The following is a 25,586-nucleotide window of genomic DNA, read 5'->3' on the forward strand; positions in this document are numbered from 1 at the left end:
TTTGGCTACTTATCAGGAAGGATCATATGTGCTTGGTTTAGTTGCTTGCTGCGTAGATTTGTCTACTTCCGGGAATGGCGACAAGGCTTTCTACGCACACATGAGCTTGTAACAACAACTTAGGAGTGCCTCCATGAAGTTGAACCTCGGAATAGGATTTATCTCTAATGTTGTACCAATATAACCTTGAGTGATTTTTGGAGAAGAACATCAATTTTAGATTACAAATAGCAATAGGAGTACTCCAACCAGTTACCCAATGATAACGAAAGCTCGGAGTGCAACATAATTTCACCCAAGAATGTTTCACTCCGTATTCTTTCATGATCCATATATCGTAAAAGTGACCCCCCCATTCAACCAACAAAAACAAACACCCGTCAAGAATCTCCAAATCTAGATGGGCAACCCTAGTACCGTACTTCCTAGGCAATGGCACTCGAGTCCATTGCTCCGTCCAGAGATCAAAGCAGTCAATCCGATAACAAGGATCCAAAGAAAGGTCTTGGGAGATCCAATGCAGTAAATGGTTGTTTACGACGACACACCTAGTTCCCATCCACTCCCTCGATATAGAGGGACTATATGCATTACTTTCGACATGTTTCCATTTATTGCCCTTCAGACTATAAACCATAACATTGCTTTTTGGTACACCATCGACGATGGATGATCTCATAACACTAATGATCTTATAATCTCGACAAACTTCATCAAACCCAAACCCTAAACACAAATTATCATCTCTATTTTTCTTGATACGACGAGAGGGTATTTCTTTGAGAAATCTAGTAAACGGGTTGAGCAATATAATGTGTTTAAAGTCTCCCAATATAAGACATACCAAACCATTGCATGATCCAACCACGAAAATATTGCCCTTCCTCCAGTTAATAACCCGGGAAAGCGAAAACTTCACTTGGGGGAGTTCAGGGGCATTAAGGTTTAAGGAGCTAAGGTAACAATCATTCCCGGACATAAAGAGGCAGCGTTTGCCTTCATCGAAAGCTAGAGAATGTCGAAGATGGAGATCGACAAATTCTGGGGAGGAAATTAGAGCTAAAAAAGATTTGGAAACGCATTTGAAACGAAAAAGAGACTTAACGGGTAATCTAGGGAGTATATCTGTTTCTATAATATCCATAGGAAGTGTACAAGTTTTTCTCATCTTCATGATACAACAAAGTCTGAATTTTGAGCAGCCGAATAAAACTATAAATTTATGCGCATATAATAGTAAGAGTAACTGAATTCAAGCCTAATTCATACAAAAACCCTAATGATAATTAACAAAGAATTTTAAATAATATCTAAACTAGTTATAGGAATCTAATACTTCGTATATATCTAACGAATATGTGCTATTGTATGGACTTGATCTAGTAAACTTACTAGAATCCTGAATCCCAATAAATAAAAACTAATAACAATTAAAAAAAAAAAAAAAAATTAATACTGTAATAATAGTATCATAAATCAATATAAAAAAAATTTCTAAAAATAAACAATGATGAACCCACCTTCCTTAATTAAAAGGTTTCATATCAAAACTACCAATTTATCTCCGGCAACCCTTTCTAGGGTAGGAAAAAAAGGATGGAACATATCTCAGGTCGAGACGACAGCGTGTTCCTCCTGATCTCCTCCGACCGTTCATTCTCTATCCCTCTCCACTCTTCCCCACACCCATCTCCTTCAATTAATAGTTTTGGCAATCAAGAAATTAATTGGATAACAATTATAATCACTCAACCCGAATACTTTGATGCTTTTTTGTACAATTATAAATTCTGATACACAAGCTTCAACATCGTAAAAAAATTAATTGAATCGGGTCAAAGTTAAGCTCTACTAGAGTTTACCATCCATATACTTTCAGCCATGAAATTGAAAAGATTTACATTAGCATGTTTCATACTGAAGGATTTGCGTTGGAAATATCAAAGAATCAAGCAAATCCTAGTTAAAAAAATAAAATAAAATAACGCGTGAAGGGAGATACGAGGTAGGAATAAGCAAGATGTAACATTGATTTTTTTTCCAAGATCATAATAAACCATGACCAAGAGATCAAACAATGGCATGGCAAAAGGAGTTATGTTTCAGACTCTAGAAGAACAACTTTCTTGGAGGTTGTCGTGGTGGTACGGAGTTTGGAGAGAGAGAGGATGAGTTGGGAAGACCAGTAGATCCTTTGCTTTCCTGGGTTACTTTATCGAAAAGCCTTGAAGCTTTGGGATCTGTTAATAGTGTCTTTTGAAATGACTGGGAGAAGCCTGTGGCAATGATGGTCACATGAATCTCTCCATTGTAGCGATCATCCACAACAGCCCCAAATATTATGTTAGCTGACGGATCTGCTAAACTTGTAACTACCTGAAAAATGTCGAATTTATAATATTAGTACGGTCGGCCAGTCAAGCATGCTGAAAAATTTACTAACTGAACTCAGAATTCAACTAGTTTAATAGTTTCATTTGCCCTTATTCAGACTTATTTTGTAGCAATTTTGGAAGCATTCGAATTTAGTCAGTTGTTCATATTTGTTGGCATATGACTTATATAGCTACATAGCCTGTTTTTCTGCGATTATTTCTTTCGTCCGTTCCCTGTTGTTTCCAAGAGATTTTTGAACAAAATTTATTCAGATAAAGGGGCAGACTAATCTATAACTGTACCTGTGATACTCTATTAACTTCCTGTAATGTTATATCCTTTCCACCGGTTATATTGTATACAACACCAGTTGCAGATTGTATGGATGACCCAATAAGAGGTGCCAAAGTTGCTTGCTCAGCTGCTTCTTCAGCACGGTTTTTACTAGAGGAAACACCCACCCCAAGCATCGCCGTTCCAGAATCCTTCATGACTGCCTTGACGTCAGCAAAGTCCACGTTTACAAGTCCTGGAATCTAAGGAGCAAAAAAGAAGAATTTTAAACTCTACAAGATAAGAAGAGCTTATACTCAGGATATTGCCTAAAACCAAACTCTCCTTTCTGCTAGTATGTACATGCCCCTCAAATATCTAGGCTCTACACCACCACCAATATGTTAATTGTGGCCATTAACAGCTTACCATCTGCCACATTAATTGAAATAAAATGTCCTTGAAAAAACATAATGGTCTCATACAGTTATAACATCCTCAAAAGACTCTAATTGAATAAACATTTTCAATATTTCACAATTCACATTTACTATTACACAAGTGCAGCCTCTCAACAGAGAGGCTTCAGTCAATGCAACAGAGTCAGAAGATTATATATCAATTGACATACCGTAATTATGTCTGAAATTCCTTGAACACCCTGGCGAAGAACATCGTCAGCCAGCTGAAAAGCATCCTGAAGAGGAGTTTGTTCATCGGCAATGTCCAAGAGACGGTCATTTGGTATCACTATGAGGGTATCAACATTATTTTGCAGCTTTTCAATAGCTTCCAGTGCCTGATGAGATTAGAAACGAAAAGATGAAGTAATGCCAATAACCTGAATTTCATATTTTAAAAAACTACTCAATATGAGCTTCATTAAAAAAGAAATTATAATCATGATTAGAAAACAAGAAATACAAGATGAACAAGTTATTCATCAAATGGAACCAACAAACAACATATTTTATCAAGGCACAAACTTTTTCAAACATTATTTAATGAAAGCTACAGAGGCACCTGCCTGCAATGACCTTTTGCGACCCTCAAAGCTGAAAGGATATGTGACCACACCCACAGTGAGGTAACCTGCATCCTTGGCTATTTGAGCGATGACCGGAGCAGCACCTGATCCAGTGCCCCCACCCATTCCTGCTGTTACAAACACGAGGTCTGATCCTGCAAGTGCAGTTGCAATAGCTTCTTTTGATTCTTGAGCAGCCTGCTCCCCAAGTGATGGATTCCCACCAGTACCTACATCACTACTACTTATTACTCCGTACAATCAATACAGAAGACATAATAAATTGAGAATAATAATTAAGGCGGTCAAAAACTGGTTGTGATATGAATATTAAAAAAGATGCTCAATTAGGGACAGGGCAAACTAATATGTGATTATATTATGAACATCAAAATTAATAAACAAGAAATAAGGTCCATTATTCTGAACAATGTAAAAAATGCCAGACCTAGTCCACGTGTCAAAAGCTCTCCAATTTGAATTGGGTGCTCAGCAGCTGATTGCAATAACGCCTGAGCATCTGTGTTTATGGCATAGAAATCAACACCCTGACAGCAAAGGCATACATATATCAAATTGGGTGCAGGGAGTCTCATGACTCTCATCATTTGGCAATTTCTGATATAGCAATATATCTGTAATAAATCTATAGTAGTTTTCCCACTGCCTAGCACAAAAGTTCTGCAAATGGCCACATGTGGTAATTTAGGAGTGGGTAGAATATCCAGTTGTGAAAAAAAATCCCATAACGAGAGTTAATAACCAATTATGGTCAAATGTTGATTAACAAATTTTTTTACAAAAAGCCAACTAGGACTTGTATTACTAACATCCAATTAGGCAAGTATTGAGCGCTAAGAACAAATATGAGAAATGAGCTTCCTTTGAAAACACGTTCCAAAAAGCCAAACATCTAACAGGACAAAATGAGTATGTGAAGTGCAAATTTTAGGGAAGTTCTACACAAACCCACTGAAATCATCATATCATCAAGCAACCACAAAGAACAAAGTGAGGAAGTACAAATAGTATGACAATCTTTACAAACCCAAGAGTGGCCATGGGTGAAAAGCGAAGATCAAAAAGCTGAGAAGTTACAACAGCTAAGAACCCGTAAGAGGCAAGAAGTTACAGCAAGCACAAAGTTTTACTCCGCACTAAGAAACTCTCCAAGACCAATTACCGTGGTGTGTGTGTGTATTTTTGGGACCTCATTACAAATTATGCTACTTATCGATTTCTATCACAAATTATTCGAATATCATACAACATAATTTATCAGCAAACCAGAACTCCAAAACAACGGGTGTATTGCAGAGATACAAACTCACCTTCATCAATATAAATCCAAATCAAATTATACTACAAAGGACTGAAATTCGCCTACAAACACATTGGCGGACCTTAGAAAACAGCAGTTTGACAAAATTAGACACTAAAGAGCAAAAATGCAACAATATTATACAGCCCAAAACCATTTAACAAGCAAAGGGCATCACATTACTGGCGAAAGATGCAACAAATCGAAGCTCCAAAACAGTAACTTTTATTAATTATATTGTAGGATACCCAAATGCTCAATTCAACAGTGGAATTGAAGGGTTTCAATCACAATTCACAGCAATGTAAATTCAACTAAATCTAACTAAGGCGAGCATAACAATTCAGCATAAAAATAAACCAAAATTTTCATTAACAAATACCCAAAATTCAAAATTTGACAATGGAATTATAGAAATGTGCCCCAATTTCATTCAAAAATACCCCAAACACAATAAAATTGGATTTTAATAAATAAAAATTGAAACTTGGAAGAAAATATACCTGCAAACCACTACCAATCATGCGATTAACAGCATTATTGCCACCCCCACCAACACCCACAACCTTAATCTTAGCAGTTTCCATTGGAGTAAATGAGCAAGAAGTAGAAAAGCTTGCATAATTTCGCCCATTATTTTTTCTTGATTTTGAATATTTGGGAAAGAAGAAATTTTTGGAATTAAAATTGAAACTTTTTTTGGTATGAGAAAATTGGGTTGAAATTGGATGGGAGTACATTAATTCATTGGCATTTGTAAATCCAAGAGTTGCCATATTTTTTTCTTTGATTTGATGCAAAATTTGAGAGTGAAGAAAGAGCAGTGAGAAAAAAACAAAAATAAAGGGCTTTTATAGGAATTATTATCCTGGAATGGAAGGAAGTGAGTGATGGGGGGAAATTGGGGAAGAGTGTGAGAGGAGACAAATGTTTTAGGGTTTTAGAGTTTTTTTTCATTCCTTTTTTCACTTTTTTCTATTTATGGCCTGTTCTCATTGACCGAACTCAGCTGAAGTGAACTGAACTGAACTGAACTGAATATTTTATAGAAAAGGAAATTAGGAGCTGAATTGAACTGAATTGAATTGAAATTCAACTAGCCCTTAATCTTTGTTATTTTTCCCCTTTTTTTTTTATCTCATTGGCATTTGAGTAGGAAATGATTTCAAATTCAATTTATATTTTTTTTTTAATTTTTTTTTACACCAAATTTAATTGCTTTTATTTGGGAGAAAAATACATTTTTGCCTTTGATAATTATCATTTATTTAGGGACTCATCTTTGATTACTCCGTATTCATCATAAAAGAATTGCCAGTAGGCGGTAGGCATTAAAAGATTTTTGGTGGAGTAACTTTTTTTTTTTCAACTGCATCATTAATAGTGTGGTTGAGAGTGAGGGATAGCTCAAGTGGTTAGAGCTCCCTCTCGGTTCTAGGAGATCCTGAGATCGATTCTCACCCCCGTCCTTGTGGCTCTCTAAACACCAAAAAAAAAAAAAAAAATTAATACTGTGGTTAGTTTTCTTAATAAGACTATTATAATTCGATCTCATTTACACAATTACACATATTCGATCTCTGCCTAACTTTTACAATTTTGTAAATTTTGCATATATGAAATTAAAAAGGTGTCTTTGAGTGTGTTATATTCACTTGATTTTTACTGATCTGAACTTATTAGACCTTATTAAAATTTATTCTAGTTGTAATTTGAACTTGGGTAACCTTTATTAGAATTTATTAAACCTGAACTGAACTTATCTGAATTTAATTGAACTTATCAGAACTTATTACACCTAAATTAAGTTAAAATAAGGTGAACATGATAGAAGATTTTATAGGTATAATTGGGTTATTTCGTAAGTTTTGCTTTTTTTTTTTTATCATTGGCTATAAAAAAGGTGATAATGCATATTTATAAATCAGAGAGAGCAAATTTTCAAGAAGTGGAAATGGCGGTTAATGTATGTTATGTCATTAACAACTATAGAGTTTTAATAAACTCTAGTCACTTACCTATTATATGCAAGATGATATTCTGAGAAGCAATTAGAAATTGTGTGTTAAGAATTGGGACTAATTTCAGTACGAATATTTCCTCTTATAATTGTAAAACAATGCTTTGCTCTTTTCAATTTTTGGAGTGTCTACTGACTAAGTATGAGTGTGTATTAGCTTAATCTTTTGACTAAAGTAAAGTAATTAATATGTAATACTCGTAATTAGGATGTTTTTAGTAGTTGGCTAGCTCTTCAACTTATCTTCCAATTTCTAGGAAAATATATAAGCATAAGTCTCTATACTCGTATATCAAAGTGAATTCTATGGTTTATTTATGTATTGTGCTATTTGAATTCAACGTTAAAGCACAACCAATTAATAATAAAATTAAAATAAATAAAATTAGCTAAATCAATATTCGCACCCAAATTAAATGTGTTTTTTTTTTTTTGTTTTTTTTTTTTGAAACACAAATTAACTGATTTTCATTTACAGTCAAATGAATAATGAATTAAGAATTTGACATTTGAGCCAAACAATATCTAACGAGGCACATCAACAACTATTTTTCGTGCCTATAGTTGTGTTCCACCAACTGAATTTATTTCATCCACAAAGAAGATTCATCAATTCAAACAAATAGATTGCTTAAAAATACAAGGGGATATTCAAAGCCAAAAAAGAAGGAATATTTTTATTCTCTGCAATAATGAATTACATACAAATCCACATGAGAAATCGCTGCCATGGCATCGCTCTCAGTTCCTCTGAAAATCTGCAAAATGGTAACATTTGGTATCTAGAGAAGCACTCTTTCTAATTTTCGCCCACAAACCCGATTTACTCTGCTTCATTCAGTATAGGGTTAATGAGGGGCTTCATCTGCGCAAGATATACAATAGCCCACCTACACAAATAAAGATTTATATGAACAACAAATATTTAGCATGGTTGAAATTAACAGAATAGAAAGGCAGAGATAAATATAAAACCACAAGCACAGTCAACAGTCATTCCTAGTTTTGTAGCATCTCTAGTTTGAATGGAATACACAATAAAGCTAATACATTGTCAAACAAACCTAGGCAAAAATGTTCTGTAACTGACTAAACGGTATGCAGAGTACGATAGAGATCAACAGAAATGATTATTAAGCGAGATCAACCATTATTCCTGCCTAATTTTCATGACACTAATTTTTGTTCAAATTGCATTCGAGCCAGTAAAGACGGTAATCATCATTGATCATTCTCTCAAGTAGTAGAGTTGGTATATTCTATAGAGCTCAAAATTTAGTGAGAATCTGATCCAAGAACGGGTCTACAAAAGAAAATACCCAGAAGCAGAGACACCTCTCAAACAGACTATTGGATAAGATCACTCAGAAACTGGACTAATCATCTTTCTCAATAAAAGTGGGGATAGTTGAACATGCTTCTCGCAGCATGCACTTCATCAGAGATGTATTTCCTCTTCCCACGGAAGTAAAGTTTTTTGCGAGGAGTCAGCAATTGACTAAAATATAAAAGTAAGTCACCCTTTATCAACGAAACTATGCACCAAACCTGGAAATCTGGAATCACTCCATAGTGCTTACACCAGGAAGAAGGGAACCATATTTGTCATGAAATTTGAATCACTATATTACCTCCCAGGGTTTCTTCCCTTCTCTCCTTCCCCAGAAACCAAAAACTAGCCATACAAAACCCCACTACTGCAGATTTTTCTCACTGAGTTGAAGCCATTCCAGGCATAGTCCTGGCTTTGTCTATCCCAACCGTTCAACAAAAAAAACAAAGCAGCTATAGTTGTTCTCCAACGGAAAATAAGATGAGATTTGAAGTAGTGACATGAGAAGACAGTTTATGGTCATTCCATCTGTAAGTCTAGAGAACAACCATGGGCGGATCTAGGGGGGGTTCAAGGGGGTTCATTGAACCCACAGATTTTTTGGAAAAAAATTATAAGTTTTAATTTTTTTTTCTTTAACAAAAAAAAACAGGGTTAAAAGAGATTTTGTGAGGTAAATAATTTGTTGAGTAAGTTTGGCGCATTGGTTAGAGCTAAAAGTTAGAGCAGCGAGATACTTATAAGTCCTAGGTTCGATTCTTACTATCCCCCTTTTTTTTTTTTTTTTTTTTTTCAGATTTCAAACAAAATAACATTAAAAAAAAAATGTTTATTGGGGACTTGGGATTTTTGTTTCATGTGAAGTATAATTTTTGCAATAGAATTATACTTTAAAAGTAGTAGATTTATAAAAGTAGTAATGTTGTAACTAGTATAGACTTTAAAATTGAAAATAACAATTATTATATTGTTTATTTTGTGTATTATTGTAGATTGTAGAGCTTTTGTTACCAACTTAGAGTCTTTTTGGTTGTTTTCAAAAAAATTAAAAAAAAAAAAAAATCTTTTTTGAGACGTTCCGAGAATTTGCAAAAGTCCACTACTAGTTCTTCACCTAGTTCAAGGAATCCTCCGATAGAAGAAGATATTTTGTCTCCTATTGATGATGCGGATATTGAGTCGCAAAATTTGAACTTATGTATTGAATATTTAACTAAAATATTATCATCGGTTTTTTTTTTTAGATTTCGAACCCACGGTTCAAAAGTCCTGGATACGCCACTGAGAACAACTAGCAACTCTCCTAAAAATGAAAATTTCATCTCCAAACAACATGAAACAAATGGAGGTCTACAAGTGATTTATAGTTTCTAATGCATTTGTCTCAATTTTCCAAGCATCGAATTAAGTACTTTGCATAAGACAGAGGAAAAAGCTAATGTATTACATGCATGGCACAACATTTTATGCTTTTACATAGTTTACATAGCCATTACACTATTTTTGTTTCACTTGATAAATATTTAAGGAAGGTAAAAGACTTACATCATCCAGCAGCAAACTGTTGCTGTAATAACCAAAGTTAAGTGGAACCTGCAATTAAGAAAATACTTTATTTAGTCACTAAATTAATAACATTAGCAAGTAAAAATAATTGGGTACACTGAGATTATAAAAATAAAAAAATAAAAAAAAGCTTAGGGATACAATAATTAGGTAGATACCACATAGGCACCCATTAGAATCGTAATCAATTTTACACACAGATCCTTGCCCTTTAAATGTAGAACAAATTAATACACTTTTTTTTCATTTTAAGAAAAATGCATACTAGCAGCTTTGATCACGACAAAGTGAATATGAATTGCTTTGTCAATTGACCAATATCATAGTATCCACAATTGGCACGGTGAATGGCGATGAGCTAGGAAAGTAGGAATCGACGGTCAAAACTCAAAAGTTGGTCAATTTCTTTCCTTTTTTTGCGAAAAAAAAGAAGAAAAAAAACACATGATACATAAGAGTGTTTGGCACCTGTACAACTGCGAGTTGCAACAAAACATGGCAATGACAGGAAAGTCAATTGCAATATGTAAGCTCTCCATCATAATTCCAACAAGGACTCTTAGTTTTCAAAAAACAAATCTCTAACCTATTGACTCACTAGCTCTATCATTTTATTTTGATCATTGTACCAAAACAAGTCCGGAATTTATAAAATTTTAGAAGAAATTGGCACGACTGCTAGTAAAAAAATTGATGCAGACTTAGCTTTGTACTCATAGACCAATTTGGCCAATTCACACATTAGAAGAACCAAATAAACTTACCGCAATTTCTAAATTCTAGTATACCAGTTCTCCTCTTTATTTTCCTAAGAAACAAACTTTTACAAGTTTGGATAGTTAAGGAAATATTTATGTACAAGGGGACCTCTATAGACCCTGCCAATCATAGCAGATTACAGGCAGAGCATTGCTCTTCGCCTTGACTATTATAATACACTCCAACACAAGGTAGACTTTCCACTGGTAGAAATTGGAGATTCCTTCCTCATATTTCGGTTTCATTTAGAAAGACATTTATATTCTTTTCACCTTAGAAGGTGGTACCTTGAACAGAATCCCCTCAACACCGCCTATCCTATGAAGTGGTACATTATCCTTGTGCTAAACCTATGCATATAATGTGGCGCGTTATCTGGCCTTGTGCTACAACCACAACTCTAACAAAGGCTTAAACTATCTTATAGTGTTATACACCGGCTGAAGATCACTCCCTTTCGTTTACAGTCTACAACCTTAACACCAACCAAGGCCTGTGCTATCTTATACGATTATACACCGGATGAAGATCACTCCCTTTTATTTACTCCGTGAACTCAAACCCTCTCCAGCAAACGTGATCCATTTCAACAACATATAAACCATTTATTTCTTATCATATAAATCAAAGTTTATGAACAATAATTTCACCATAAAACTCATCATTCTTCAATGTATCGAATAATTTCAACACTCTACTAAACATAATAATCAGTTCTAATCAATCCCAAATTATTAAAATTAAGCCCCAAATCCCAATTTCATCAAGTCAATCAACAAAACAGAAAAACGCCAACAACATATAATCATCAAACAACAATGTAGAGCTAAAAACGAGCAAATTCAGATTCAAAGATCCAAAAATAGGAGAGAGAAAGAGAAATTACAGATTAGTAGAAGAACCACGATTGAAGCAAATTCTGGTACAAAGAGAAGCAATAACTCCAATCACCAAGAAAATTAGGGATGTAACAAGAAACCCCATTTATTTTCTGCACTAAAAATCCTCTCTTTCGCTTTGATTTCGATCGAATAGAGAGGATACAATCAAATTAAACCCCAGAAAAATACTCGAAAACCCCAAATCGATTTTAAACTTGATTTTGATTTCTGCAAAATTAGCGAATTGAAAGTCAGGATTAATCGATGAAAAACTTGATTGAAGATAGGATTAAGCAGGAAAGCGTTGAGGAATTGAGGATGAGAGAGAAAGAGAATGCTAACCTGGTGATCTACGATCAATGTCCTCTAGTTCGAAGCTTCGTCGTATTGATCACAAAATTGTTACTGTATTTGATTTTTGGGCTTATTTTGTCACTTTAATTTTTATTTTATTTGGGCTGGCTTAGTGGCTTTTATGTAATTTTTGATGGGTTGAGCTTCAATTAAAATAAGGCCTAGATTTTTATTTTTCATGGAAGCTACTAAAACAACGTAATAGCTATGTTATTTTGAACTAGCCTTTTGGCCCGTTCGATGCACGGGTTCTTACCTAAGTTATTTCGTATGTATGTATGTTTTTCAATAGTTGAACTTTTGATATGAAATACGAAGTAATTGTTTCACTGCTAAAACTTAAAGGGAAAAAAAGAATGAGGGTAGAACTATGGAAAAAGATAATGAAATTTAGTTACGTATATATACATGAAAATTGTAGGATATGAAATGACATATTAGTTTAAGTTATGTTTTAAGTCTAGGAATTAAAAAGACAATTTTTATATAATTCAATTCATATGTTTATGTGAAGTATATTAATTGGTTCAACTTCATTTTATTATGATTGAAATGAAACACTTCATTTTCTTAATTGAATTTGCAAGTTATGGAATACATTAAGACTTAAACAAAAAGATTAAAAGGGGTGACATGTGTCATATGTGGTATTGAGTGACTTGTGATGACATGTGTCATATGTAAAATTATGGTTTGTGTTTTTAAATACTAAGTATAGATATAGATATAGATATAGATATAGATATAGATGGTTACCCTATCTATCTATCTATCTATCTATCTATCTATCTTGATTTGATGTAATTTGAATTACTCAAATTAGTCATGTAGGGTGTGTTCGACATAAGCTTTTAAATACTCCTTAGTTTTCAAGCAACGAGCATTCGACAATATGGTTGTGGGGGTTATTTTTAATGGTGCAAGTACAAAAGCTAAAATTAGTATCTTTTGAAATTTAAAGTACCTCTGTTAAGGAAAAAAAAAAACAATATAATAAAATTTAAAGTACTTCTTGATTGATAATTTTTTCTATACTTTTAGGGAACAAAAAAAATGTTTTTTTTTTTTTTTCTAGCTACTTTATTGAATTCGATCTCATACTTCAGTAACTAATCTTCATATCTAATAACTTTCCTTCTGATTTTAGGGGATCATGAGATTGATTCTCATCACATACCCTTGTGACTCTCTAAACACCAAAAAAAAGCTTGTTAACAACATTAGTTACTAATACGGTTGACAACTATCTCCACGACTATAATTTTTTCCGAACGTGACAATAGTATACTACAACCTGTATTTCACAATGAAATAATCAATTAGATTGGACATGCTTGAATCTGGATAACCCTTGTTAACCCTTATCAAAACTTTTTTTAGCTTTTTTTTTTTAATGCAAGGACCAATTAGATTGGACATATTTAAATCGGGATAACCTTTGTTAACTCTTATCAAAACTCTTTTTAACTTATTTTTAACTTAATTAATTTATTAAACTTATATGATAACAATGTTTAGTTTTTTTTGGTGTTTAGAGAGCCACAAGGGCGGGGATGATGAGAAACAATCCTAGGATCTCTTGTACTCGGGAAGGAAGATCTAAACACTTGAGCTATCCCCACTCTCTATCTAATCACAATGTGTGCGAACGATAAATCTACTACTCGAGTCAAATGAAACAATAGTATGTCTTGTGTGCGGCTGGTCACACCATGTGGCCACTTGTAAAAGAACAAAGTAACTCCTATAACACTGACCCAGTAACCCCCGTAATATTGACCAAGTAACCCCTAAGTATCCTATGTAACACTGACGAAGTAACTTCTGTAAAACTGAACGAGTAACCCCTATAACACTAACGAAGTAATGCTCATGATGGATGGTCACACAATGTGGCCAGCCACATATATTTGTGTACTTGATTTGACAATTTTAATGGTAGCTCGTTTGAGCTTTGAAGTGTATGAAGACTCGAAAGTGTACAAAGGGTGTAAGATCGTAAAAGAGAACGAGAAAAGTTATGAAACGTTTACTAATATTGACCAGCAGAGTCCTTCAAAAACAAGTATTGACCAACAGAGAAATAGAGGATGATATGTTGGATACGTGGATACTGTGAAGGGTCAGCCCAACCCAACTTAAGCTAATAACAAACTTGCCAGCTCAGCACAAGTTTGTTATAACAACTTTCTTAATTAGTTGTAATAAAAGCCAGCAATAAATATGTTGTGCAACTTGTATTTTTCTATTCATTCATTTTTCATTTCATTTTCTTTTCTATCTTCTTCTACTTTTCTTCTCTGAGAATTCTCTCTGTAATAAACCTCATAAACTCCATTAATGAAGCTTAGTTTTAAGGTCCTGAGCTGAACTTCTACGGATGCAGCTGTGAAGGCAGAAAATGCGTGTGTTCTGTTCTTGCTGTTCTGCTTCTGCATGTTTTGGATTCTTCCTTGTGCTTGTTCTTCCGCTACTTTTGACATGGTATCAGAGCTGAGTAGTTACGATTGATTCGCTCATTTCTGGTATTTCTGATCTTGTTCTTTCTGCGTTTCAGTTGATGTTATTGGATATTTTGTTTGGTGATTGATTGGAGGATTGTTTGAGGTTGTGGTTGATTGCGATTTTTCTTGTGAAATCTGGAATTGTTAATTGAAGTAATCTTAATTGTGTTTTTTGGAGTTTATTGATATTGATTTATGGAGATATTGTTTTTCCGTGGAGTTTTTGGTTGATATCTGTTGATTTAGATTGTTTTTTGCTCCAATTTTTGTTGAGGATTGTTATCTGGATATTTCTAGGGTTCTTCTTTGAGTTTTTTGCTCTAGATCTTTCTGAGGTAATTAGTAATGGCGCCAGAAAGTTCTACACGAGTTTTGGAGTTAACTCAGGATCCTAGTACAGTTTATTACATTCATCCTTCTGATAACAACAATTACAAGTTCATTTCTGAGGTGTTTGATGGAGAAAATTATAGTTCCTGGAAGAGATCAATGGTGATAGGTCTGTCTACAAAGAATAAGATGTGTTTTGTGGATGGTAGTTTGCCTAAACCTGCATCAGATGATGATACCTACAAAGCTTGGATTCGTTGTAATGATCTTGTAGCAGGATGGATCTTAGGTGTTCTTGGTTCTACTACTAAGAAATCAGTGTTTTTCTATAAGACAACAAGAGAAATGTGGAAGGATTTGGAGGAACGGTATGGACATATTTCTTCTACTCAGATGTATGCTCTTCAAGAAGAAATCAATGAAGTTCAACAAGATTCTGATGATATTGCTGAATATTTTGCAAAATTGAAGGTTCTCTGGGATGAGTTAGATGAAGTTAATCCTCTTCCTGTTTGTGAGTGTGCTGGTTGTAGGTGCAATTTGACTGGAAAGTTTCTTAAGATACAGCAAGACCAGAGACTTCTACGTTTCTTGATGAAGTTAAAGGATGGCTATAAGCAAGTTAGGAGTAACATCTTAATGATGCATCCTCTTCCTCAGATGACTGTAGCATATAGAATGCTATTACAGGAGCAAAAGCACAAACAGATCAGTGAACTAGGCTCTAGTCATGATTCTATGGCTTTTGGTGCAGATAGGAGAAGATTTTATGATAACAGACCTCGTTTCTCTTCAGGACAGAACAATAGAGGAGGTTATTATCAAGATAACAATCAGTCTTACCAGGGAAATAGATTCTCAGGAGGTGGTAATATTCAGTTTAATGGGAAGCAGAACATTGGTTACAAGAGGAATTTGAATCTTTTCTGTACTCATTGCAAAATGAATGGTCACAATGTAGATAGATGTTTCAAACTCAATGGTTACCCACCAGATTTCAAGTCAGGAAATCAGAAAAGGTTTGCTCATATGAGTGGTCAAGAAAATGAGTGTTCTGAGAATGGAGATACAGTTACTGCTACTTTCACAAGAGCTGAGTATTCAAGAATTCTGAATGTGATTGGTTATCAGAATGCTACAGTTTCTCCTCAAGATAACAATCAAAACAATAACAGCAGTGCCAACTTTGCAGGTAAACTTTGCCTCTTATCTCATTCAAATAATTCTGGTTGGATTATAGATAGTGGTGCAACTGACCACATTTGCCATGATAAGAAGCTGTTTATATCTTGTGATTTGCTTGATAGTATTGATAACACAATTACTATACCTGATGGCAGTAAGGTTCAGGTAACACACATAGGCACAGTAAGGTTGAATGCACAAATCACATTGAACAATGTCTTATATGTGCCTGACTTCCAATTCAACCTTATCTCAGTTCATAAACTATCTGAGGACATGAACAGTCGTGTGATTTTCTCTGCTAATGAGTGTCTGGTACAGGATCATGTTTTGGGACAGGAGATTGTTCTTGGTAGATTACATTCTGGCTTATACTATGCTTTGGACAAGGATAATCAGAACTAGGGCTGTACACCGGTCCAAAACCGGACCGGACCTGGACCGGACCTGTTGGGACCGGGACCTGAATTAGGGAATTTTGAGGACCGGAGACCGGACCTGATTCAACAGGTCCGGTTCCGGGTTAGACCTGAACAATCAGGTCCGGTCCGGGTTTGGACCTGAATAGACCTGTGTTCTGATTTTTTTTTTTTTTAAAGAAAAAAAACCTGAATAATAACATAAAATCTGAAATTATCAATCACAATTCACAAATACAGAAATACTACATAATTTGTATAAATTGACTAAAGTCCCAATTCCCAAGCACCAAAAATACTAAACAATCGCAACCGCAACCACCAGATCTACCACCTTCAAACTAGGTGGTCGCATAGGAAGGTCGGGCAGATCTACCAATAATTATCAATTGCTGGAGTAGTCGCTCGATCTGGTGGTTGTAGCCTCTGGTGTCGCGCGTTTTGGGTGGCTGCGGTCGCTGGGATTCGCGCGATCTGGTGGTTGCGGCCGCTAGAGTCGCGCGTTCTGGTGGCTGCGGCTGCTGGATCGGAGTCGCGCGATCCGGTGGTCATGGTCTCTTGTGTCGCGCGAGGTTGTTGGCTTGCTACGGACCTGCAGTTCGTCGGAGTCTTCATGGTGGTCACTTGGTGACCAGTGACTTGGTGAGGAGAGAGGTGGTCAGATTGAAGGAAATGAGACCATGGGAGAGAGAGAGGCAGAGATAAACAATAGAGATTGAGATTTAGGGTTGAAATAATAGGATAATATTTACTTCATATTTTATATAAAAAAAAAAAAAAAAAAAAAAAAAAAAAAAAAAAAAAAACATCTATACCGGTTTTCAGGTCCAGACCTGAAAACCCCGGGTTTGGACCTGATCCGGACCGGGACCGGAAAGCTTGAATTTCAAGGACCGGGACCGGACCTGAATCTACAGGTCCGGGTCAGGTCCGGTCCCAACAGGTCCGGGTCAGGTCGGTTTTCAGGTCCGGTCCTGTTTATGTACACCCCTAATCAGAACACTAGTTTGGTTTCAGATTCTGTTCTGCATTTAGCCACTGCAGTGAGTAATGAGACTTCTTCTTTTGCTAATGGTTCTGGTAATTTTGTTGATAATAATGCCAAGTTGTGGCACTTAAGGTTAGGACATGCTCCCTTTAGTCAGTTGAAGCATGTAATTTCTTCTCTAAGCCATAAAGGAATACCTGATACTATTTGTCAGATATGTCCTCAGGCTAAGCAATGTAGACTTCCTTTTCCTCATAGTGAAATGAAGACTGTTAAGCCTTTTCAAATGATTCATGTGGATACTTGGGGGCCATACAAACATAAGACTTACAATGGATATAAGATGTTTTTGACCATTGTTGATGATTTCAGTAGATTCACTTGGGTGTTTCTTATTAAGTTCAAATCTGATGCTGTTGCAATTTTGAATGATTTTGTTGTTTTTGCTGAGAAACAATTTGACTGCCATGTGAAGTGCATTAGAACTGATAATGCCAAGGAGTTGTGTGAAGGGAAGATTATGGATCTATACAAGGGGAAAGGCATAGAACATCAATCTAGTTGTAGTGGAACTCCACAACAAAATGGAGTTGTGGAAAGAAAACATAAACATCTTTTGGAAACTGCAAGAGCATTGTTTTTCCAGTCCAAACTCCCAGAGAGGTTTTGGGGAGAGTGTATTCTTTGTGCTGCTCATTTGGTAAATAGAATGGCTTTACCCGTTTTACAGAACACTTCTCCTTACCAAATTCTTTATAAGCAACCCCCTAATTTGGATCACATTAGGACATTTGGCTGTCTTTGTTATTCTTCTACCTCAAAGATTCATAGAACCAAGTTTGACCCTAGGGCTGATGCATGTATATTCATTGGATACAACACCTCTCAAAAAGGCTATAAGGTTCTTCACCTTAAAGATAATACTATTTCCATTAGTAGGGATGTAAAATTTTATGAGCAACATTTCCCCTTACACATTGCTCATTCTTCTCATGAACCTTTCCAGTTCTTTGTCCCCACTGTCAATAGTTCTCATATCTTTTCTGATCCTTTTGTTGAAGATTATCCATCTACTTCTTCCTCTGTATCCACATCTCAACAGTCTAATTCTCAGTCCACACCACCACATTTCACACCACCACAATCTCCTCCACATACTCCACCCTCAGATCATCATTCTTCTCATGGTTCCTCTAGTCAAATATCTAATCCAATTCTGTCTCACACATCTTTGGATACCAATTCTTCTACTGTCATGGATATTCAATCTGTTTTAAATCCAGAAAGCAGTAATCCGACTGATATACCACCCAGAGTCAGAAAACCACCCAAATGGATGGGTGACTATTTTTGTTTTGCTGCTGTTTCTTCTTCCTGTGATCACTGGTGTAACTTGGTGAAGTTCAATGATATTTCTCAGAAACATAAAGCTTTTTTTGCTCATTGCTCATCTCTTTCTGAGCCTAAGTCTTATGCTGAAGCTAGTAAAGATCCTAATTGGATTTCTGCTATGCAAAAAGAATTGGATGCCTTGATGGTTAATCACACTTGGGATATAGTGGATCTTCCTCCTGGTAAAAAGCCTATTGGTTGCAAGTGGGTTTTCAAAATCAAACTTAGGGCAGATGGGACAATTGAAAGGTTCAAAGCAAGGCTTGTGGCCAAGGGTTACACTCAACAATTTGGCATAGATTATGAAGAAACTTTTTCCCCTGTGGTTAAGATGGCCACTGTCAGAACTGTCATTGCCTTAGCAGCTTGCAAAGGATGGGATTTGTTTCAACTTGATGTCAATAATGCATTTTTGCATGGTGATTTGTATGAGGAGGTTTATATGAAGGTTCCAGAAGGTTTTGATGTTGGTCCTAATAAGGTTTGCAAACTTAACAAGTCTCTCTATGGGTTAAAGCAAGCATCAAGACAATGGTTTGCAAAACTCACCTCTGAGTTAGTAAACCAAGGTTTCACACAGTGTGCAAGTGATTCTTCTCTATTTCTCAAAAAGGGGGTCAAAACAATCACTATAGCTGCTGTCTATGTGGATGATATCATCCTTACTGGCAATGATATCTATGCTATAAATCATCTGAAGGAGCATCTGCACAAGACTTTCAGTATAAAGGATCTAGGCAAGCTTAATTTTTTCTTGGGCATTGAAGTTGGTTATCATTCTGATGGTATTGTTCTTACACAACAGAAATTCACCAAAGAATTATTATCAGAGTGTGGCTTAGTTACTTTCAAGTCTGCTGTGACTCCTCTTCCTGTAAACCTCAAGCTTCAAGCTGCTGATGGTATTTTGTTGCCTGATCCTACTTATTACAGAAGCATGGTTGGCAAATTAAATTTTTTAACCAACACCAGGCCAGATCTCAGTTATACTGTGCAGCTTCTGAGCCAGTTCATGCAGAAGCCGAGATGTACTCACTTGTCTGCCCTGCATCATGCTCTTAGTTATGTTCATCACACTGCTGGTCAGGGTATATTGATGAGGGCTGGTGATACTATTACCTTACAGGCATTCTCAGATGCAGATTGGGGTTCTTGTCTTGATTCTCGAAGATCAGTAACAGGTTATGTTCTGCAGCTTGGTAATTCACCCATCAGTTGGAAATCGAAGAAACAACCAACTGTTTCAACTTCTTCTTCTGAATCAGAATATCGTGCTATGGCTAGTGCAGCTGGGGAAGTGACTTGGATGGTGAGGTTACTGACTGAACTTGGTGTTTCAGATTTGTTACCTGTGGTTTTACACTGCGATAATCAGTCTGCAATTCACATTGCTAAGAACCCCGTTTTTCATGAGCGCACGAAACATATTGACATTGACTGTCACTTTACTCGAGAGAAGGTTTTGGAGGGTCTTATTCAGCTTACTTACTTACCTACTTCCTCTCAATTAGCTGATGTCTTGACAAAAGTTTTGCCTTCTACTAAGTTCAATGAGTTGCTTTCCAAACTTGGCATGACTTCTTCCCTGCCAAGTTTGAGGGGGGGGGGGGTGTTGGATACGTGGATACTGTGAAGGGTCAGCCCAGCCCAACTTAAGCTAATAACAAACTTGCCAGCTCAGCACAAGTTTGTTATAACAACTTTCTTAATTAGTTGTAATAAAAGCCAGCAATAAATATGCTGTGCAACTTGTATTTTTCTATTCATTCATTTTTCATTTCATTTTCTTTTCTATCTTCTTCTACTTTTCTTCTCTGAGAATTCTCTCTGTAATAAACCTCATAAACTCCATTAATGAAGCTTAGTTTTAAGGTCCTGAGCTGAACTTCTACGGATGCAGCTGTGAAGGCAGAAAATGCGTGTGTTCTGTTCTTGATGTTCTGCTTCTGCATGTTTTGGATTCTTCCTTGTGCTTGTTCTTCCGCTACTTTTGACATGATACAAACACAATCATATCGGTGCAAAGAAAACAACAAGGGTTGCTCGAGGTAGATAAATTAATTTAGACAAATTAGCCGTCAATTTTTTATTTTTATTTTTACTATTCATTTAAATTTAATTTGGATAAATGTACAAACAATTGCTTTTACTTTATTATTTGCATTAGTTGCAAATTACCTAATAATTAACCGACGTACCATGACTTTTGTATCTGCAAACCTTATCATATCATAGTTTGACAAAAATTGATAAGATTATATGTTATATTTTATAATTATTTCAAGAATATTAATTTTTTAATGGCATTTTTAGCCTATAAATAAGTGGTCTTTGGCTCCAAGAAATTGACAGGATTCAGTAGCTAAATAACCATAAAATGGCATACTCAAAGCCCCTCCCCTTGCTTAGCCTACTCGTTGCCACTTTTTTACTAAGTTCTTTTGTTACCTCAGCTCGTGACATATCGACTGAAAAAACACGTAATTTTCATTTTTTTATATATGTACTTATTAATTGGTACATGCAATGACATAGTATAGTGTGTTTTTATAATAATTATATAATCCAATAAATCCATTCGTCTTTTTTTTTTTTTTGTTAACTATATTATTTTTCACTCTTGTAAAAGTCAAAAGGGTTAATAATGGTAAAATTAAATTATAACTAGATTTTTTTTTTTCCTTAAGAGTGTAAGTTGTACGCGCATTATTTTCATGCATATATGTCCTTGACTAATTGTCATTCTTTCTTGCATGCGTTGTTTACGTATGTAGGAGCAGGAAATGTTGTTGGCCTCAATGGACGTGGTGGATACAACAAGCCTCATCCACCCGTTGAAGAAAGTACTGTAAGTCTTGATGGACGAGGAGGATACAACAAACCTCATCCTCCTATTCAAGAAGGAGTTGTAAGTACTAATGGGCGTGGAGAATATAACAAGCCTCATCCACCGGTAGAAGAAGACAATGTAGGCCTTTTTGGGCGAGGAGGATATAACAAGCCTCATCCACCACAAGAAGAAAGTTTTGTGAGTTTGGATGGACGTGGAGGATATAACAAGCCTCATCCACCAGTAGAAGAAAGCTTTGTGAGCCTGGATGGGCGTGGAGGATATAACAAGCCTCATCCACCAGTAGAAGAAAGCTTTGTGAGCTTAGATGGGCGTGGAGGTTATAACAAGCCTCATCCACCACTAGAAGAAAGCTTTGTTAGCTTAGATGGGCGTGGGGGTTATAACAAGCCTCATCCACCAGTAGAAGAAAGCTTTGTGAGCCTGGATGGGCGTGGAGGATATAACAAGCCCCATCCACCAGTAGAAGAAAGCTTTGTGAGCCTGGATGGGCGTGGAGGGTATAACAAGCCCCATCCACCGGTAGAAGAAAGTGATGTAAGCCTAGATGGGCGTGGAGGGTACAACAAGCCTCGTCCTCCAGCTAGAGAGGTGGTCAAGGTAGAGGAAAATGCATAAGACTACAAGTGAATCTAAGGCCACTAGATAATGTATGTCCAACATGCAATGCTACCGTTGTTATTTCTACGTACTAGTGTTCGACTTGTATCCTAAGCAAGTAGAAAGTAGCTTAAAATAAGGTAAACAGAATGTGAAATTCTGGCTGGTAGCTAAGCTAGAATAAGTGAATTATATGTATGTCTATGATTTCCTTTATGTCATTGCATCATGTAACATATAATAAGATGTAAAGTAACGTAATATATGAAGCATAACATGTTGGATAAATTTGAACACTAGTATCTTAATTTTGGACTAATTTATTCCTAAAAAGAATTAAGCAAATGAAAAAATAAAAATAAAAAATTGTTCGCTCAAAGTGATTGAAAAATATTTCAATAATTAATTGTTCTTCGCAAATAAATTCTAATTAGATATTAAAATAAGTTTCCATAAACTCAATTCATAACTATATAAATTATTAAGGTTCAATAAGTTTTAATTTGTTGGGGTAAAAACTACGGAGTACAATCTATTAAAAATTTGATAACTGTTTGATTTATTGGTTCATATAAAACTCTTTATATTTTTTTTGGACACAAAAAACTCTTTATTTTTTATTGAGTAATTTATTTTTTTTAAGAAATGATATTGTGGAACTTATTCAAATTGATGAATTTATCTTGTCAAAAAAAATTATAAATTTTTATTTTATTTTTATCTTATTTAAATATACAAGTGTAAATTATAAATTATTGAATAATTTATTTCATCTTCTTTTTAATATCAAGTAGTTAACATGCGAAAGCTAGTGTGTCACTTTAAAAAAAACAAATAAACCTTCATGTGGGGTACTTATGTACAATATTTTAATTAGTTGTAGTCCAAGCCGGTGAGTATGATATGTATAATGATTAATGATGGTCCCTTAAAATATATGGTAGTTTACGTGTCAATATTCCGATATTTGAGAGAATGTAATACGAAGTAGAAGTTGTATAAATTGATTTATCCTAGTAATAGAATGTAAATTCACGAGTTGTAAGTAGATCACTAGATCAGTTCGTTGAAACAGGTCACAAGTTGAAAATTAATAATTCAGGTTAAATTGATTACATGTTGTAAACAATTTAGGCATAAAAAGTCACTAGTTAAAATGATTCAGGTCAAACGGGCCGTGTGTTGTTAATTCTTCTAGTACAGTGGGTAGCGAGTTGGAACGGCGGTCCAAATTGAATGGATTTTCCTTTGATTGAAATGGGTAGAATCATCAGTTAGATTATTATCGGTGGTGTTTAGTTTTGGGTCGGGTTGTTAAGGTTCGGTTCAAAATTGGATATGGATCATTAAAGATCTTACATACGTAGTATATTTTGTAAGTTTGACTTTTGGGCCAAGTTGGCTGATGATGGGTTTTAATTTATTCGGTTTATGTTGGACTGATTTAAATCAGTAGCGAACAATTTTAAATTACTCGATAAAATATTCTTTTGTTGCAAATAATAAGACGTGGAGACAGTATCAATGATAGAAGAGTGAGACTCCTATGTTGACTGCTGGATCACTCGAAACAACATACTGCTTCAAGGCGGCACATTTCAACAAGAATTGACTTAGTTGAACTTAAAATCTTCAGAGAGAGTAGTATCGATCTAGTATTCTTGTATGCATGTGTCAAACAAACATGCAAAGAATGACACAAAGATAACATTAGGGAATGACACACACACACATTCTCATCAATCGATGCGAGGAGTAAAACAAGGGTTGCTCGAGCCGAATAAAATTCGACAAATTAGCCTTCCACTATTACTACTATTGACCTATTGTACTTATTTTGGTCCGTACTATAAATAAATGTTGCTTTATAATATTACTCCCTTTAATAACAACAAGAAGATATCAACCGACGTTCCATCAATTTGTATCTTCAAACCTTATCCAAAGCCTTATGACAACAATCCAACATCATGAATATATATGTCCATATTAATATTTGAATATTTTGCTAAAAAGGGCTTAATAAACTTTTAACGAGCTCCTCCCTTCTAAATACTCAATTAATTTTAAAACAAATACTTTTTTTTTTAATCAATTAGGATTTTTAATCAATAATATCTTTAATTATAAATAAGTATATATATTAAAGACTTGATATTTGGAAACTACACATTGACAACAAATAACCCACATGATTGGGGTATATATTTTGTGTTTTGTATGGAGTATTATATATATAAATATATCACTTAGACTAATGTTTTCGCATGATTAATTAGAAGTACATAGCATCAAATTAAATAAAGTCATATAAGTACTTGATATGGGAGTGATGGATAACTCAAGTGGTAAGAGCTTTTATCCCGTTTTCAGGAGATTATGGGATTGATTTTCACCCCTGCCCTTGTGGCTCTCTAAACACCAATATATATTGTTTCAAAAACCAGCCTTTCATAGTTCAGTGCCTTTTTGGTGCAGCAGGCCACATGGTGTGGCCTACTGCCAAGTCAGCAAAAATAATGGGAGTTACTGGTATTGTCTGGGTTACTTGTATTTTTCAAGTGTTACTTGTATTTTTTTTTTTCAGGAGTTACTTGTATGATTACTTATTTAGGGGTTACTTATATTTTTTTTTTCAAGAGCTACTTGTATGGATTACTTATTTAGGGGTTACTTGTTTTATTTTTTTCATGAGTTACTGATTACTTGTATTTTTTAGGGGTTACTTGTTTTTTTTAAGGGGTTATTTGTATGGATTACTTATTCCGGGGTTACTTGTATGAGTTAATTCAAGAGTTACTTGTATGATTAATTATTCAAGGGTTACTTATATGAGTTACTAGCTTATTTAAGGGTTACTTGTATGCATGGGTTACTTGTATGAGTTACTTATTCAAGGTTACTTGTTCAAGGGTTGCTTGTACGTATGCCCTATACCAAACCAGTAACACCCTACAAGCAACCCCGACCAAAATTAGTAACACCCTACAAATAACCCATGACCAAAACCAGTAACATCGTACAAGTAACTCTTGAGAAAAAAATTGTATTCTGGGTTACTTGTTTCTGGAATTACTTGTAGGTGTTACTTGTAGAATGTTACTTGTATTCTGGGGTTACTTGTATGGAACACTTGAATGGGTTGAGTAACCCCAGACCAAAATCTCGTACCAAACCAATAACACCCTACAAGTAACCCCTGACCAAAACTAGTAACACCAATACAAGTACCCCCATAATACAAGTAATACCTACAAGTAACTCCTGACCAAAACTAGTAACACCCATACAAGTAACCCCTGAATACAGGTAACACCTACAAATAATTCCTGACAAAACCAGTAACACCCATACAAGTAATCCCAGAAACAAGTAACACCTATAGTAACACCATACAAGTAGGGCTG

At 35.2% G+C, this 25,586-nt stretch overlaps 3 protein-coding genes across 3 annotated transcripts; 1 reads left to right on the forward strand and 2 right to left on the reverse strand.

The window, feature by feature from the left end:
• Positions 1-37: 37 nt before the first annotated feature.
• On the reverse strand, positions 38-679 carry LOC145604410 (F-box protein CPR1-like). The gene has a single exon (XM_081660316.1). It carries the CDS (start codon positions 677-679, stop codon positions 38-40), a length of 642 nt encoding a protein of 213 aa, XP_081516442.1.
• A 1,156-nt stretch (positions 680-1,835) lies between these two features.
• LOC145603652 (cell division protein FtsZ homolog 1, chloroplastic-like) lies at positions 1,836-5,908 on the reverse strand. The gene is made up of 6 exons (XM_081659600.1): positions 5,501-5,908; positions 4,125-4,224; positions 3,677-3,906; positions 3,281-3,448; positions 2,679-2,912; positions 1,836-2,376 (listed from the first exon to the last, which is right to left on the reverse strand). Exons 1-6 carry the CDS (start codon positions 5,771-5,773, stop codon positions 2,110-2,112), a joined length of 1,272 nt encoding a protein of 423 aa, XP_081515726.1. The 5' UTR covers positions 5,774-5,908; the 3' UTR covers positions 1,836-2,109.
• Positions 5,909-14,759: 8,851 nt separating this feature from the next.
• LOC145604411 (uncharacterized) lies at positions 14,760-16,334 on the forward strand. The gene has a single exon (XM_081660318.1). It carries the CDS (start codon positions 14,760-14,762, stop codon positions 16,332-16,334), a length of 1,575 nt encoding a protein of 524 aa, XP_081516444.1.
• The last annotated feature ends 9,252 nt before the right edge of the window (positions 16,335-25,586 follow it).

This window comes from Chenopodium album, chromosome 22 (genome assembly GCF_948465745.1).
Source record: "Chenopodium album chromosome 22, dcCheAlbu1.1, whole genome shotgun sequence".
NCBI lineage: Eukaryota > Viridiplantae > Streptophyta > Magnoliopsida > Caryophyllales > Amaranthaceae > Chenopodium > Chenopodium album.